Source organism: Yarrowia lipolytica, chromosome 1F (genome assembly GCF_001761485.1).
Source record: "Yarrowia lipolytica chromosome 1F, complete sequence".
Lineage (NCBI taxonomy): Eukaryota > Fungi > Ascomycota > Dipodascomycetes > Dipodascales > Yarrowia > Yarrowia lipolytica.
Genome location: NC_090775.1, coordinates 1,166,596 through 1,181,376, shown reverse-complemented (window position 1 = coordinate 1,181,376; position 14,781 = coordinate 1,166,596). Strand labels below are relative to the sequence as shown.

Sequence of the window (14,781 nt, the reverse complement as noted above, 5' to 3'; positions counted from 1 at the left end):
ACGGACTGACAATGACGAGGTCGCTCGGGGGACGGTTTGCAACCGGGTCGTTTGGCTCTCGTGGTCTCCATCTGGCCTGGATTCACCCGTAGCTCACTTTCAGTTCACACAACCGCTCTCGGGGTCCCATATGACAATTATTTCTTGTGCCCCTCTGAACTGTCACCGGATAGACCCAGGTTTGTGGGTATTTCCTTACAGCCGGGTAATGCACAGGGTTTCGTGTTGAGGATCGACACAACGGGTGGAGTCTGTGTGTAAGAGCCAAGAATGGGTACGAGCGTGTACGTGTGGCACGTTTTGGGCACGTTTTGGGCTCGTAGGTGTAGTAAAAGATGGGCTCATTCGAATGATCAAGTACCAGTAATCATACTGTGCCTCGTATGGGACATGTTTGATCTTGACGATACCTCCCATTCCATAGACAGTAGCAAGCCTGCGTCACTTGCCACGGATACAGATAACTCACGTAGATACTTGATGCATCTGAGACACTCCAGATCCAGACCTTGTGAGCACATAGCCACGGTGGAGTTTGTTCTTTGGTGTGTTTCAGCTTCGGAGTCTCGTAACCCCGAGTCCTTCACAGCAACCTTGTGTAGAATGTGCAGAGTAGGATGAGATGGGTGAGATGGTGAGATGATGAGATATGAGATATGAGATGGACAGAGTCTCCATAGAACGTCATAGTTTGTTGTTTAGTAGTTTTTGTTGATTTTTTCGGCCTCGAACAGCCTTGGTACGATCATTGCCCCTGACAGCTCGCGTTTCGACCGTCTTACAACACCTCGCTACGGGTACCTTCTGGCGATAGGAAAAGAAAATAAGCAAGCGTCTGAGAAAAAAGAAGCATTTGAGCAAGTCTAGAAAAGTAACGGCTGCGAAAAGCAACGGCTGCCCGAAATAGAAGCCAGCTGACCATGCACGAAAAGCTCTCTCCTGCGTTCCATGCCTAGAGTACGAGATGACAAGTGTAAAGTCAACAATGTACGTGGTAGTGTGTATTAGAAGGGATGGAGAATCGAGTGATTAATGCTTTATCGACCAAATCCACACATGTCTGCTTCAGTTTCTGTTCAAATGGCGTTTTTGAGTGAATTGAAGGGACCTTGTCATATCGTGTTACAGGAACTGTTTACTTGACATTAGTTAGGAACATTCAACTAAAGACTGTTAGTACGCTGCAGTTCCAATAATGCACTCTACCTCATTCAAAGTCGCCGATTTCGGCTCAGAGAGTCTTACAAGGCTCGTAGTATTGATAATATGCTACTTTCACCAGATTGGTCATCCTGGCTCTTCATCATCTTCTTGTACAGACACCGATACTTGTATTTTGACAACTGTCCATCTTCAAGTACTTCATCCAACTCTCAACTAATCTCAACTATCCCTCTGCCACATTCAGTATATAAAAAATATATGTATATAAAATAACTATATATATTATATATATATATATAAAAATAATAATTTTTTAAAAAAAAAGCTACACAAACCTCCACAATGAAAGACAGTATAACATAGAACAACAACCATATAGACACAGTGTTATTATTTCACGCGGTCTCAAATTATCCCATGATTATGTCAGCAATCACACCCCACTACAAGTAGCCCGTCCCATACAAGTACTTGTACATGTACAATTGCGCCACCTAACAAAGATACATATGCCAACATAGAAGTCCCGCAGTCGTTCTGAGCAGACAAATCTGGGTACAGTACTTGTACAATCACTTGTAGAAAGGTCGAAATGAGTCCACCATATATATTCAAACCCTTACCCTACTCATCTATAATACTTGCCACGTTACACACAGTACTCGTACCAAAAACTACTTGTACTAGAGGTACTCCTAAGCCACAGCTTATACAACATGCCCTAGGGCTATTTTATTAAATGCATGTCAATACATCTATTCGACGTTGTCCTCAAAGTTCTCAACGAGGTTGGGGATCTCGTCGTCACCGGCCTCCTTGGCGGCGTCAGGGCCGCCGGCAGTCTTCTTTGCCTGCTCCTGGAGCTTGGAGAACTGAACGGCGGCCTGCTGCAGCTGCAGAAGAGCATCCTGGCCCATCTGGGGGAGGATATCAGGGATCAGCTCAGCAATGTCCTTCTGCTGGGAAGGACCAGAGATAGCAAAGGTGTTGGAGGCGACGGAGCCCTCAACGTGGACCTTGGGGAAGTGCAGCACGGTGCCGTCCTCCTTGAACATGTTGACCTCAGAGATACCGGTGATCTCCTGGGCGTTGAACTTCTTGAGGGTGGCGGACAGCTTCTTCTCGTCCTCAGAGATGTTTCGGCCAGCAACCTTCTTGCCGGGTCGTCGGGGAGTACCCTTTCCACCTGGGTTAGTACGTGTACGTTGAGAAACGTTGCGATCGTACCCGGACACGGGTATTGACGGGCGAATGGCTCACAGGATGATCAATCATTGTCATCCCAACTCGATCAAGGCCACCCCGCATCCTTCCATGTGATCGTTTATGAGTTCGATCTCGTTTGTATCCATTTTTTCCGTCCATTTTTCCACGCAGCGGTTTCGGACAAATCCAACGCCGCCAATTCAGAGATACTCACCGGACTGGGCACCGGACTTCTTCTGGAGAGCTGCGAGCTTAGCGGGATCAACAGGCATTTTGTGTGGTGTTTTTGGTTCTAGCAAAAGCGACAGTGTATATCCAGTGCAAGTTTTTTGTCATCCGCGTGCTCAGATATACAGTTCGGCATCAAGCCCTACCCAGTTGGGACGAACCGAGGGTAACCACTCAAGAGCAGGTGCAACGAGGAGGCCGCTGCGGTCACGTGACCGCATTTTTGCGGGCGACCCCCGGCCATTGGGATGGTCCCGTGTTGGCGGGTGGCCTTTTTTGGTGCTATTTACCCACACATTTACTTGTCTGGGGCGTCTGTCCTGTCTCTTCCCTTCAGGTTTTGGGATTTTGAGGGGAACAAGCATTCACCTTTTTTAGAGTAGCTAGCTACCCCAACCCGTGAAGTTTATTCCGGGAGACTTGGGGTGGAGTTTTGCGGAGGATACAGCTGTGGTAGGCAAAGGGGGGAGTCTCCGTTGTGTTCAGCTGGCCAAATTGTCCAGATAAATGTTTTCCACGAAATTTTTCAGACAGGTTATGAGCTGCAAGGTTAAAATATTTCCCGAGCTTATTCAAGATATTTTCAAAGTCAGCATCTCAGATTTCAACCCACAATCCACAACACCGTGAACGATGGCCAAAACGAGTCAGCTCAAGCGGCTCAAGGAGACGCTCAAGAAGAACGATCTGACGGGCCAGACTAATGTCAAGGGCAATAAAAAGAAGATGAACAGCGGCAAAAACCGCCAGGACAGAGACAAGGTGCTGTCTGACATCCGGCAGCAGTTCAACCCTTTCGATGTCAAGGTGGCCAGGAAGAAGCATGATATTGGAGGCCGAACCGTACGGGGCAGTGTGGGACGACCTGGACTGTCCAAGCTCAGTGGCGAGGAAGCCCGTATGGAGGCTCGAAAGCTGGAGTTGCAAAACAAGGGACGGGTTGGAGGAGTGTTTGACCGGCGGTTTGGAGAGGGTGACTCCAACATGAATCCCGAGGAGAAAATGCTGGAGCGGTTTACGCGGGAGCGACAGCTTCGGTCGATGGGTGGTGGTCGAAACAAGTCGATTTTCGCTCTTGACGATGACGATGACGACGCCGACGCTGATATGATGCTGACTCACTCTGGTCAGGCTCTTGATTTCAAGGACGATTTTGATCAGGGCGATCTGGGTATTGAGGCCGAGGAGGACGAGGAGATGGCAGCCATTCTTGCCAACCGACGCAAGCTAGCAGAGGAGCGGGGTATGGGTGCTATGGGAGTCAATCTGGAGGAGATGGACGGAGTTGATATGGAGGAGGCGGGCACTGGCCGAAAGAAGAGCAAGGAGGAGGTCATGAAGGAGATCATTGCCAAGTCCAAGTTCCACAAGGCCGAGCGACAGGCAGCTCGTGACAAGGACCAGGCGATTATCGAGGAAATGAACGACGAGGACACCATGAATGCTCTGATCCGGGAGCTGGGATCTATCAAGGCCAAGAAGGTGGTGACAGCTCTGGACCAGAAGGAGAAGGAGTACGACCAGAACTTCCGAAACATGATTCTGGACCGTCGAGCCAAGCCTCAGGACAGAACTAAGACTGACGAGGAGCTGGCCAAAGAGGAGGCTGAAAAGCTCAAGAAGCTGGAGGATGAGCGACAGGCCCGAATGCGAGGCGAGGTTGCCATTGACCAGGGCGAAGGCGATGATCTGGACGGCAATGTGGCGTTTGACTTTGAGAATTCCGAGGAGGAGGGTGAGGATGATGAAGACGAGGCCGAAGATGATGATGATGAAGATGTTGAGATTCATGAAGTAGATGAAGACGAAGATGAGTCTGGCGATAAATCTGGTGATGAATCTGGCGAGGAGGAGACTACAAAGTCCGAGCCAGCCTCAAAGTCTTCCTCCTCCACTCTAGCATACACATTTCCCATCCCCAAATCACACAAGATGTTCTTGGAGACCACATCGGCCTACCCTCTGGACCAGCTGCCCACCATCATCGACCGGATCAACGTTTTGCATCACGCCTCGCTCAAGGAGGGCAACAAAGAGCGTCTAGCCAAGTTTGCATGCGTGCTCATCGACCATCTCATGTACCTCGCCGACGAAGAGGAGGAGGACGACTTTGAGTGTTTGTCTGAAGTCGTCGCTAAAGTGCACACTTTGGCGGAAACTCACAGTCCTACTATGGCTGCTCACATCAGAAAGAAGTTGGAGGCTCATCAGGCCGACACTACAGTTACGGCCGGTCATCTCATGCTGTGGACTTTGATTGGCATGATTTTCTCCACGTCCGATCATTTCCACCTGGTTGTGACGCCTGCGGTGCTCGTTATGACCCGTTTCCTGTCTCTGTCCACCTTTGACTCCATTCCCAAGTGCATTGCCGGGCTGTACACCGCCCAGCTGTTGATCCAGTACCAGCGAATTGCCAAGCGGTTCATTCCCGAGATTGCCGTCTTCCTGGGCCGTCTGATTGCTGCTCTGGAAGGCACTGAGACTTCTCTTCCCATGGCTTCTCTTTTCAAGATTGCTCCTATCAAGGGTTTCACTCCTGGTAAGGCTTCCCACAAGTCTACCGATAAGACCATCTCAATGAGATCAGCCAACCGATCCATTCTGAGCAAGAAGGAGGTGGCCACGCTATCTCAGGAGCTCCATAACCAGGCCGTGTTTTCCGTCTCCAAGCTCATGGACACATACAAGGACATTTCAGCCTTCCCTGAGACTTTCGAGTTCTGCGAGAACATTCCCGAGCTTGCAGACAAGTATAGCCGAATCACCAAGTTCAAGTTGGCTGACCGAAAGCCTCTCACTCTACACAAGCACCGACCCCTGGCCATCAAGACCATGGCCCCCAAGTTCGAGGAAAACTTCAACGTGGACAAAAAGTCGTACAACCCGGATATGGCGCTACAGGAGACCCAGAAACTTCGAGCCGAGCTCAAGAAGGAGAAGAAGAGCGCGCTGCGGGAGATCCGAAAGGACGCCGCCTTCGAGGCCCGAGAAAAGATCCGAGAACGACGAGAGAAGGACGACGCCTACCACGAAAAGATGGCTCGACTGGTGCGATCTGTGCAGACCGAGGAGGGAGCCGAAAAGAACGCCTACGAGAGAGAACGGGCCAGCAGAAAGCGAAAGCGATAGATGCAGAGCGGAGATATATAGAGAATTGTTTATTGTTGCAAGTAACCACTCGCTTCGCTCGTGGTTGCTGGTTGTATTCGTAGATGTAAGACGAGTAGAGTACTTACATAGATACTAGACACTTGAAATAACGGTTTCATTTGCTCACATCATTTACTATTGATATACATAGTCGGTGTATTATTCGTCTCTGGCGCAGCGTCCAGGAACTGTTTGATGAAGATGTTCATCTACAATAGATCTACTTCGATTTGCCTACAGTCCATTCATCTCACACAAGTCAATAAATAAATGCATTAAGTCAGGCGCCCAGGTTCATGTTGTCGGTCTTCTTGTAAAACTGGTTGAGCATGTCCACCACTCGTTCCTTGTCCTTGGGCTGCTCGTCATTGTCCATGTCTCTGTTTGAAGTCGTCTGATCTATGAACGACTCGTCGACATCGAAGTTGATAAGATCTCTTCGAGGAGCGGCTCCGGTGGCTGTTCCTGATGTGGCAGTAGTAGCCGTGGGAGCAGCAGGAGAAAGCCCCACATCCCGCTGAGTTAGACCAGAAAGCGCATGGTGACCGTTGTGTTTCTGGAACTTTTGCATAATGGAGTTGTTAAGATCCAGCCCGTCATTCTTGAGACGCACAGACGAGTACATGGGCACATTTTGCTGGGTCTGAGACACGTTGGTCGGCTTGTCTCCATAGTGGTCCATAAAGTATAAATACGACTTGAGCATTTTCTGGTCCTCGTCAGGCTGGTGGTCGGGCGACTTTTGCTTAAAATCAAACATGGCAAAAGTGCACACATAGCCCAGGCCATCCACATGCACAGAATGGTCTCTGATAAAGTCCACAATATCGTCACAGGACTGGGTGAGCGAGTAATAGAGAATGAAGGGGGCTAGGAAAATGCTGGCTAGCTCCTTGAGCAAGATAATGAGTCGCATCTCGTACATGAGCGAAAACTCATTTTTGACCTGTTCTGTGTGGAGTTTCCCTTCCCACTCCGGCGGCAGATAATGTGTGAATTCAGCCACATATCTTAGGGAGATTTCTGGGTCGAAAACAAGCGTCTCTTCAGGAATCAGCGACCGAGAAACAGCCAGAATCGATCCAAACACTCCAATGTAGAACAGCACCGTGCGGTTAGCGGAGATCTCAAACATGAGAAACAGCTCAGGGTCAATGAGAGATGCAATACCGAGTACCGCCGCAAAAGAGCCCGCAATGAAAGACACGAATTTGCTGACTAGTGCAGTCTTCTCTTTGGGAAATTGATCCAGATACTTGGAGGCAGGAATGTACGACAGAGTCAGGCGTCTCTCAAACTGATGGGGCAGTTCATTGTATTCTCTGAGTTTCCATTCGGCCAGGGGATTGTATCTTCGAGTTCCTATCGATGCTGGGTTCTTGTGGTACTCGTTGAAGTATCGGAAGAAATACAGCAGCGCAAGATAGAGAATAATGAAGGGTGCAAAGACAACGTTCATGATAGCTGCAAATACAAACCGACGTCGTAGACCTGTGGACAGGATCTGTTTGTGTGTCGACTTGAGAAACATGGGTCTAACCTGTCCGGCCGGGTTGAATACATAGTCCAGAATGCACAGACTGAGATTCCACTCCAGAGCTCGACTGAGCAGCTGAGGCCGTCCAAAGATGCGCTGCAGGGGCTGTGGAAGCGGGACAGTCATGTTGAGCACCCGCTTATGGAACATTGCCACAAGATAATTTTCTTTTCGCATGACTCGGTTGGCGATATCATGAGGCTCGATTCTCTGCTTCGTACTGTTGCCCACTTGGGTTGCAGCATTTGCTTCAGACAATGTTGCCATGCGTTTTGCCACCTGAGGCCAAGAAATGGTCTGTAGTTCGTTCTCGTCGATTTCAAGCAGCTCCTGGTAGAACGACTTCATGTCTACCAGCCGTCGAATGTCTTTGACGTACTGGAACAGTTTCATGAACCACAGCACAAAAAAAGTCCAGAGCACAAACACGTGGAAAGAGCCGAGTTTGGCGTAGCACTGTTTCACGTGCACCTCGTCCAGCGTGCGAGAGCCCTTGATCTTGGAGTAATCAATACAACTGCCTAAATAGGTGCTGAAAACAACCACAAACATAATGGTGGACATGTTGAGAACGCGAGACAAGATGATGGACACCAGTCCCTTGCCTGTGTAGTACATGTATGCTTCTGCAAAGAAGTTGTCGAGGTTCTGGACATTGGCCCACTTCCATAGAGCTAACTCCTTGGGGTCCACCATGGTCCGAATAGAGGCGCCCAGATCCTGTTTGTGACGAGGTAGTCCGCCGTTTGCTACGCCTGTTGGCTTTGTCAGACGGATCGGCGTCTGTGTTTTCGTTCCTTGGGCGAAACTCACCGATCTTGCTCCTGGTCCTGCAGAACTTTGCAAATTAGATAGTGTGGCCATCCTATGTGGCTGACGTCTTTTTGAGCCTGGTTTTGGGTCCTGGACCCCTTCGACCATCAGAGAAGTCGGAACGTCGCTGTCGTTTCCGCTATCATTGTCGCTGTTGCTGTTGTCGCTGGTTTGGGCGTGTTCCTCCTCGACGCGTCTCAGAATCTCGGCGTCCTCGACCTCGCCGTCGCCGTCCAGATCCTGGTACACGGATCCTCCGCCGAACAGCACCGAGAGAAACGTGCTCTTGTCCGTCATGTTGGGTTGGTTGCAGTAGAAATATGTAGTGATGACTGGCACAAGATAGTGGCGGCGTGCATAATCAAAACCTAGAGTGTAACGTGACCATATGTAAAACAGTGCAATCAGAGTGAATGATGTGAAAAACTGAAGGCTGTGTTGTTTTGTTATCACGTCTTGTTTTATTATCACGTGACAGGTTGACGAGATATTATATAACCACCACCCTCATCAACGCAGGTTCAGATGATGAGTGTGATATGGCTATCAGTAGGAGAAGCAGACTTCATATCCACGGGTACGAACCAGTACAGTGCGTACTTGTACATACTGTAGCTACTATATATAATGCACCTTCATTTCCTCGTATCCATGTCTTCTTGCCATAAGAAGAGTTAGGGATGGACTGGTTTGACTAAACAGGAAGTCATGGGTTAGTTGGTATCATTTTTAGGACATTCAAGTGTCAATTCCTGTTCATCCACAGCCGTTCTCTTGTAACTGGCATGGTATAATGGCTACGAATGTACATATTATATATAGTACATACCTACAGTACATACGATATTATAGTACATATCGTTCCATACTCCTACTGTAGGAAACAGATCCTAAAGAACTGATCTCACAGTGGTGTCAAGACAAATATATGCAAGCACCAGCACGAGTGCCTACCACACACACAACCGCATGCCTGTACGACTCTGATGTCATCCTATCAGTCATGACCAATCACGTCATGTTTCAAGATGAGACTTTCAGTTCTTACTTCTCACTGTAGATAGTGTGTCTGCTCGCAGAAAGCACAGTTTGAATACGAGCTTGTCAAATTGGATGGCTTAACGAGAATGTCTGTATGTGTGGGTATAGAGTAAAGGTATAAGTCTTGTACCATTCCCATGCTAACCGTGAGATCTATATAGTAGGATCTGTAGGATCTGTGCCTTGAACTTCAATAGCCAACAATTGGCAGTTCGATAATGGTACTTGTAAGGTATACAGGATATACAGCAAGTTGCAGATTACTACTTGTAGTAGAGCGCAAACAAGACCCAGTGTATGCATTAATGTGCGCCCAGACGTGACAATGGGCGTTTTTGGGCTATTTTTAGCTGTGACGCTACCAGTACTGAACACAAACCTGGCAGCAGAGACCCACCAACCGACCGTCAGGGCTATGGTGTTTTCTGTTTACTAGACTCGGCGAGGGCGGCCGTCTAAATATGGGGCTAACTTGCATGCCGCTTTACAAGCTATAATTTATAGTCCAAATACTGTACATACATTGTGCTATAATTTTATTATCAAGCTTCTCCTATTAGCGTGGTCTCACGGGTCCAGCCCAGGTACATCTGTCCATAGCACACCAAACAGGGAGAGTCAGGGAGAGCCCGGAAAGAGCTGTATTGTGCATAGGCTGTTCGTGTCGCCCATGTTACAGACGTCACCGATGTCACCGATGTACCGACGGCAACACGCTCGCGTCAGGGTATCGTCATCGTAGCTACAGCTACATATCGTATCGTACGTACATACCCCTTGGCAACAGGACAGGAGTGCGGCGTGAAAAAGACCAAGACGACGCAACAAGGAGCTGAGATACCGGATGTGATTTTGAGGCGCTTGCGTTGTTTGCCGAGGTGAGTGGAGTTTGTCTGTGGCTCGCGAGGTTTCCCAGTGTCGGGAAAGACGATGTGCAGTTGTAGTTGTAGTTGTAGTTGTATCGTACGTACCTGTAGTTATATCGTACGTACCTATAGTTGTATCGTACGTACTTGTATCGTACTTTTACTGCAATTACAGTAAGTGTCGCATCACACAACTACCACAGTCATAATACCAGATAGACGCTGTATCGCGGACGACTGTAACTTCGCGGATAATAGCCACAGGAGGACTGTCACTCTCCGACAGCCTGGCTGGATGTTTGGGCTCTGTCAGGGGCTGCGATGGGGCCCTCAAACCGCAGGTCATTCTCGCCGTGTTTATTTTTTCGTTTCCCGGTCCAAAAAAAAATTAAGCACCTTGTCCTGTGTCGATGTCACATCTTGGTCACCAGACTCGGTCCACACTCAAGCCGTAGACAAGATAGGAACAGTACGATACGATACAGGGGAGGCCCGCTGGAGATAGAGAGAATCAAGAGTCAGACACGGAGTCTGCTGCCAGACTTACTCGCTACCTGCACCCACCATCCACCCATCCATCTCTACGGCAGCACGTTAACGCGTCCAGCACCAATCACCTCTGCACCATTCCTCCATTCCTTCCTTCAACTTCTGCTCTGTTCACTCTCAAGATGCTCGTTGTACATACCGCACATATGCGCCCTGCAAAACGAGGCTAATGGCTGGGGCCGCCGCATTTGTTTGTAGTGCTAAGGGGGACGGAGGTACCAACGCGAACGGTGAGAGTACCGGGTAGCTACAATTGTACCAACTGTACTGTAAGACGAGAGACGAGAGGAGAGCCTCAAGCGGACCATGTGGACCAAACAATTGTTGGATAGGAGGACAGGTCTCGTGGCTGATACATGGTCATTTCCACTCCAGGTCTCGTGTCAAAGATCCACCCTTCATCTCATCAAACCCCCACTCAGGCTATCTTATCACCCTCAACTCCCTGACACACTCTCTTTTTCTCCTTCTCTCTCCTCTCTCCCTCTCTCTCCCTCTCTCTCCCTCTCAGTCTCACATGACTCTGGCAGAAAAAGGGGAGCTAAATTTGAAGGCAAACTCTACCGACAAGCCCTCCTGCACCTCTCTGCCACTCTGCCTCACCTCGTAGAGTGGGTTCCTCTCCAGCGCCTTTGTCCTCTTTTCGTACTGTACCCAATCTCAAAAGTCAAACTCCTCTATTCGCCCTATTACCCTTTTCGATTTAGCTTATACGTCTTTTAGGTCCCTTATACCACAAAGCCAGAGCCTCCGGCTCGCCCAAACCGCTTTAATATAAATACTGTAGCACCTCCATCTCCACCCTCCCCATATTTATTGCCCTGGCTCTAAACTAAGCATCACTACAACAACAATGTCCGCCACCGAAACCACCGAGGTGAGTATCTCCCGAGTTGCTTAACGACGACTTCCCCCACCACAGTGTACAGAGCTCCGGCCCCGACAACGCCCCTGGCGACTTTGTGTCCAGTTGAAGGACCGTTTGCCGAGTCTGCGGCCTTCTGAGACAGCCTCCGGCTGTGAATTCAGCTCCTGGAGTCCCCCTCAGAACCAACCGCTTCTCAGTAATGCGCCTGTCAACTGTGTCACAAACGCTTGCCCAGACTTTTAGCCCCCGATACACATGCACGCCACCGACTGTCCGGGTTCCCGCACAAGCCCCAAACATGTGTTTCTCCTCGTCACAAACCGCCTGAGATTGCCTCATGATATTATCGCCATGGACCCACGCCCGCGGGAATCGGAACGACTCAGCCCATGCACGCGGCTGCTCTCAGCCTCACACGCGCCCAAAAGTGATGTACAGTTACACTCCCAACCTTGGGTGCAATTGCATTACGTGCATGAGTCAGCCGCAGCCTGCCGGTCGAGCCTATCCGTTGTGTGTGTGCCCTGGTCCATGTGATATTTTCCCTCAGCTGCAGTGTTATGCCCTTGCATTACCTCTTTCATCCTCTCCCTCCACCCCTGGGAGCCACCCGTGGCACCAACAGCCGTTTTTGCCACCACATGACTAGCACCAACCTTTGTTCTGACATCGCATGACCTTTATGCAGCATTGGGACAAGAGCGTTGAGCTAATTTACCCAAAAATGAAGAAAAACGGCGATCACAGGGCAAAGGCAAAAATGCCGGCTGCATGCGGCTTTGACATGCGAAACCAGTGTGGAAAATAGGAAATAGGGGCCCGGCCCAGCATGCAGATGGAAACTGCACGCGCTGACGACCGACGATGATTTAGAGTTGAGGAGGTGAGCGCACTACTGTGGGTCTATTTTTAGATGCGCACCAGACAGAGCTCCATCTGTCTGGAAACGCGTGGAAGCTCCGTGCGCAAGGGTCCTAGTGAGGCCTTTTTCTGCCGTTTTCTGGGAGAGCATCCCAGGACTCGCGCCAAATACGAATGATTACTAACCCAGAACACCACTTCCAACTTCACCTCCAACCTTCCCGACGTGTCTAAGATCACTGACGCCGCCAAGGAGGCTCAGGGCGAGGTCCAGGAGATTGCCAAGGACGCCGCCGCCGACGCCAAGGACGCCGTGACCCAGGCCGAGAACAAGATCAACGAGATTACCGGCTCTGTTTCCAAGGAGGCCACTGAGGCCACCGATGCCGCCAAGGAGGAGGCTAAGGACGTTGAGGCCAAGGCCACCGACGCTGCTGAGGAGGCTCAGACCGAGGCCAAGGACGCTGAGGCTAAGGCTGCCGACAAGGCTGACGAGGTTGCCGAGGACGTCAAGGCCAAGAAGCCCAACGCCCTCAAGCGACTGTCCATGTCCTTCAAGAAGTTCGTCAAGAACGTCACCGCCTAAGCTTGTCTGTCTCGTTTCTGACATATCTGGTTTTGGGTTTTATCTTTTGCCCGCTCATCTGTTTTCGTCATGGTTAATTTTGGCAGGTGAGTGTGGTCCGGTCACTTCATTGTAACATCACGCACATTAATAATACATGTCTCATAGGGGTTATTTGTAACAAGTACGCTACGAGTACAAGTAAATAATGCTAAATACTGTAGCACAAAGTGGACAGTGGCTGTCATGGTCATGGTGTTAGTGTGGCTTAATTTTCGCATTGTGTTAATTACGTGCAGCATATCGATCTAAATATAGATTTTGCGAGAGATGTGTTGTGAATGAGCACATTGCACATTGTGTACACATACCTGCACAACTGTACTTGTACTCACTGTAATAATAATTGTCTAACGAGCGGCACAAGCGTGTCACTGTGTTGATTAACTTCTGGTATGCAGGCCCTCGCGTGTGTGTGAGAGATAAGGAGGTCCTTTTTGAATTTGGCGAGTCACGAGAATTAGATTTTTCGCAGCTCGTTTTTTGCTCTACCAGTAGCTGGTGATGGTCGTGTCTCCCACCGGTGGTTGGAATACAGATGTCGTGTTCATGTCCACGTTTGCTTGTTCCGTTTTTTTCCGGTGCCCAGCTGGTGGGGTCTCTTGAAAGACGGTATAATATCTCGAGGGTGATTAAACATGATACTGTAGTTAGTGTAAGGCACTTGGGGGTGTCAAGTGTAATGGCAGGTTAAAAGTCCATGGTGCCGTCCAATAATTAGTTAACACGTATGATCTGACATGATCTGAGACGATCTAAGAGCTGAGAGCATGTTGTGAGCATGAGGGGAGGATGATCATGTGGATTGGATCAGGCGTGTATGGGTAGATATATTTCAGCGTTTTTAATTTCAGCGACTGTTGGTATTTGACTGGTGGTATTTGACTGTTTTATTTTATTCGTCTGGATAATATATAGTGTTGTACAGCAGGTGAATAATTAGTGTAATTTCCCGTTTGAGAAAGCATTTTATTAATAGGGACTAACAGCGAAGGGATACAGAACAGTAGTTACAGCCTAGTAGCTACCAGTTAATGTACTTGTACTTGTACTTGTGCGAGTAATTAATAAATATTGGCACTAGGGCGACTGTCCATCATCAGTCCATGGGCCAGGACTGTAGCCATATGGATACTCATATATGTATCGTATGTACTGGAGACACCGCAAAACAAGCTTGGCTCCCGTCATTACCCTCCCGAACAATGTTACATTTGATTTGGGCAGTTCTTGTGCATTTTGACGGTCGTGTCGCCGCATGTCCGTGTCGGCTGCTGCAAGATATAGATTTTGTGGTGCGTAATTCCTGCTGACCCTCTCTTCCGATCTAGATTGATTCAGGCGGGGATTACTAAGCATTATACCTGGGGAGGGGCTCTCCGTCTTCGGTGTCTTAATATATATCATCTTTGTCACTTGTATGTTCTGTTTGTAAGCTACCAAGGTTATTCTAGGGGGACTGTATTCCTTGCAAGCACTATACTATAGCTACAGTACATACGAGTGAATGTACCAGTGATACTGGCACCAATATGCAGTGTAGAGAGAGTGCACTGTAAGGTGAGTGTGCGTGGAGAGAGCGTGACAAGAGTTAAGGGGGGTTTGTGGGAGCGGCTTTTGGAGGGGAAAAATCGGTTTTTTTGCCCCAATGAAAATGCCCAGATGGCAACCACGGCCAACAGACACAAATAGGGACCCGGCGCCTCCCAGATAACCTCTGAACAGTCATCAAACTGCCCAATACACATTCCAGGCAGTAGTCGGCGGGTTTTGCCTTTTTTGCTCTTGTACCCTAACCCTTCCCAACCTGATTTTTCCCCCTCTCCCACCACCCATCGTCGTTGAGAAACGTAGCCCCTACCACATACAA

General features: G+C 49.1%; 5 protein-coding genes across 5 annotated transcripts; 2 read left to right on the top strand and 3 right to left on the bottom strand.

Annotated features, from left to right (window-relative positions):
• Positions 1–1,919: 1,919 nt before the first annotated feature.
• Positions 1,920–2,642, bottom strand: YALI1_F11787g (uncharacterized protein; the record flags this gene model as incomplete). The annotated part of the gene is made up of 2 exons (XM_505159.3): positions 1,920–2,350; positions 2,585–2,642. The coding sequence occupies 2 exons, from the start codon at positions 2,640–2,642 to the stop codon at positions 1,920–1,922; spliced, it is 489 nt and encodes a 162-aa protein (XP_505159.1).
• Positions 2,643–3,231: 589 nt separating this feature from the next.
• On the top strand, positions 3,232–5,730 carry YALI1_F11781g (uncharacterized protein; the record flags this gene model as incomplete). Its single annotated transcript, XM_505158.3, has 1 exon — positions 3,232–5,730. The coding sequence occupies one exon, from the start codon at positions 3,232–3,234 to the stop codon at positions 5,728–5,730; it is 2,499 nt and encodes an 832-aa protein (XP_505158.1).
• A 301-nt stretch (positions 5,731–6,031) lies between these two features.
• YALI1_F11729g (uncharacterized protein) lies at positions 6,032–8,398 on the bottom strand (the record flags this gene model as incomplete). Its single annotated transcript, XM_505157.3, has 1 exon — positions 6,032–8,398. The coding sequence occupies one exon, from the start codon at positions 8,396–8,398 to the stop codon at positions 6,032–6,034; it is 2,367 nt and encodes a 788-aa protein (XP_505157.3).
• Positions 8,399–9,760: 1,362 nt separating this feature from the next.
• YALI1_F11711g (uncharacterized protein) lies at positions 9,761–10,215 on the bottom strand (the record flags this gene model as incomplete). The annotated part of the gene is made up of 2 exons (XM_068283296.1): positions 9,761–10,154; positions 10,199–10,215. 2 exons carry the CDS (start codon positions 10,213–10,215, stop codon positions 9,761–9,763), a joined length of 411 nt encoding a protein of 136 aa, XP_068139397.1.
• Positions 10,216–11,410: 1,195 nt separating this feature from the next.
• YALI1_F11689g (uncharacterized protein) lies at positions 11,411–12,872 on the top strand (the record flags this gene model as incomplete). The annotated part of the gene is made up of 2 exons (XM_505156.4): positions 11,411–11,434; positions 12,477–12,872. The coding sequence occupies 2 exons, from the start codon at positions 11,411–11,413 to the stop codon at positions 12,870–12,872; spliced, it is 420 nt and encodes a 139-aa protein (XP_505156.2).
• Positions 12,873–14,781: the final 1,909 nt, after the last annotated feature.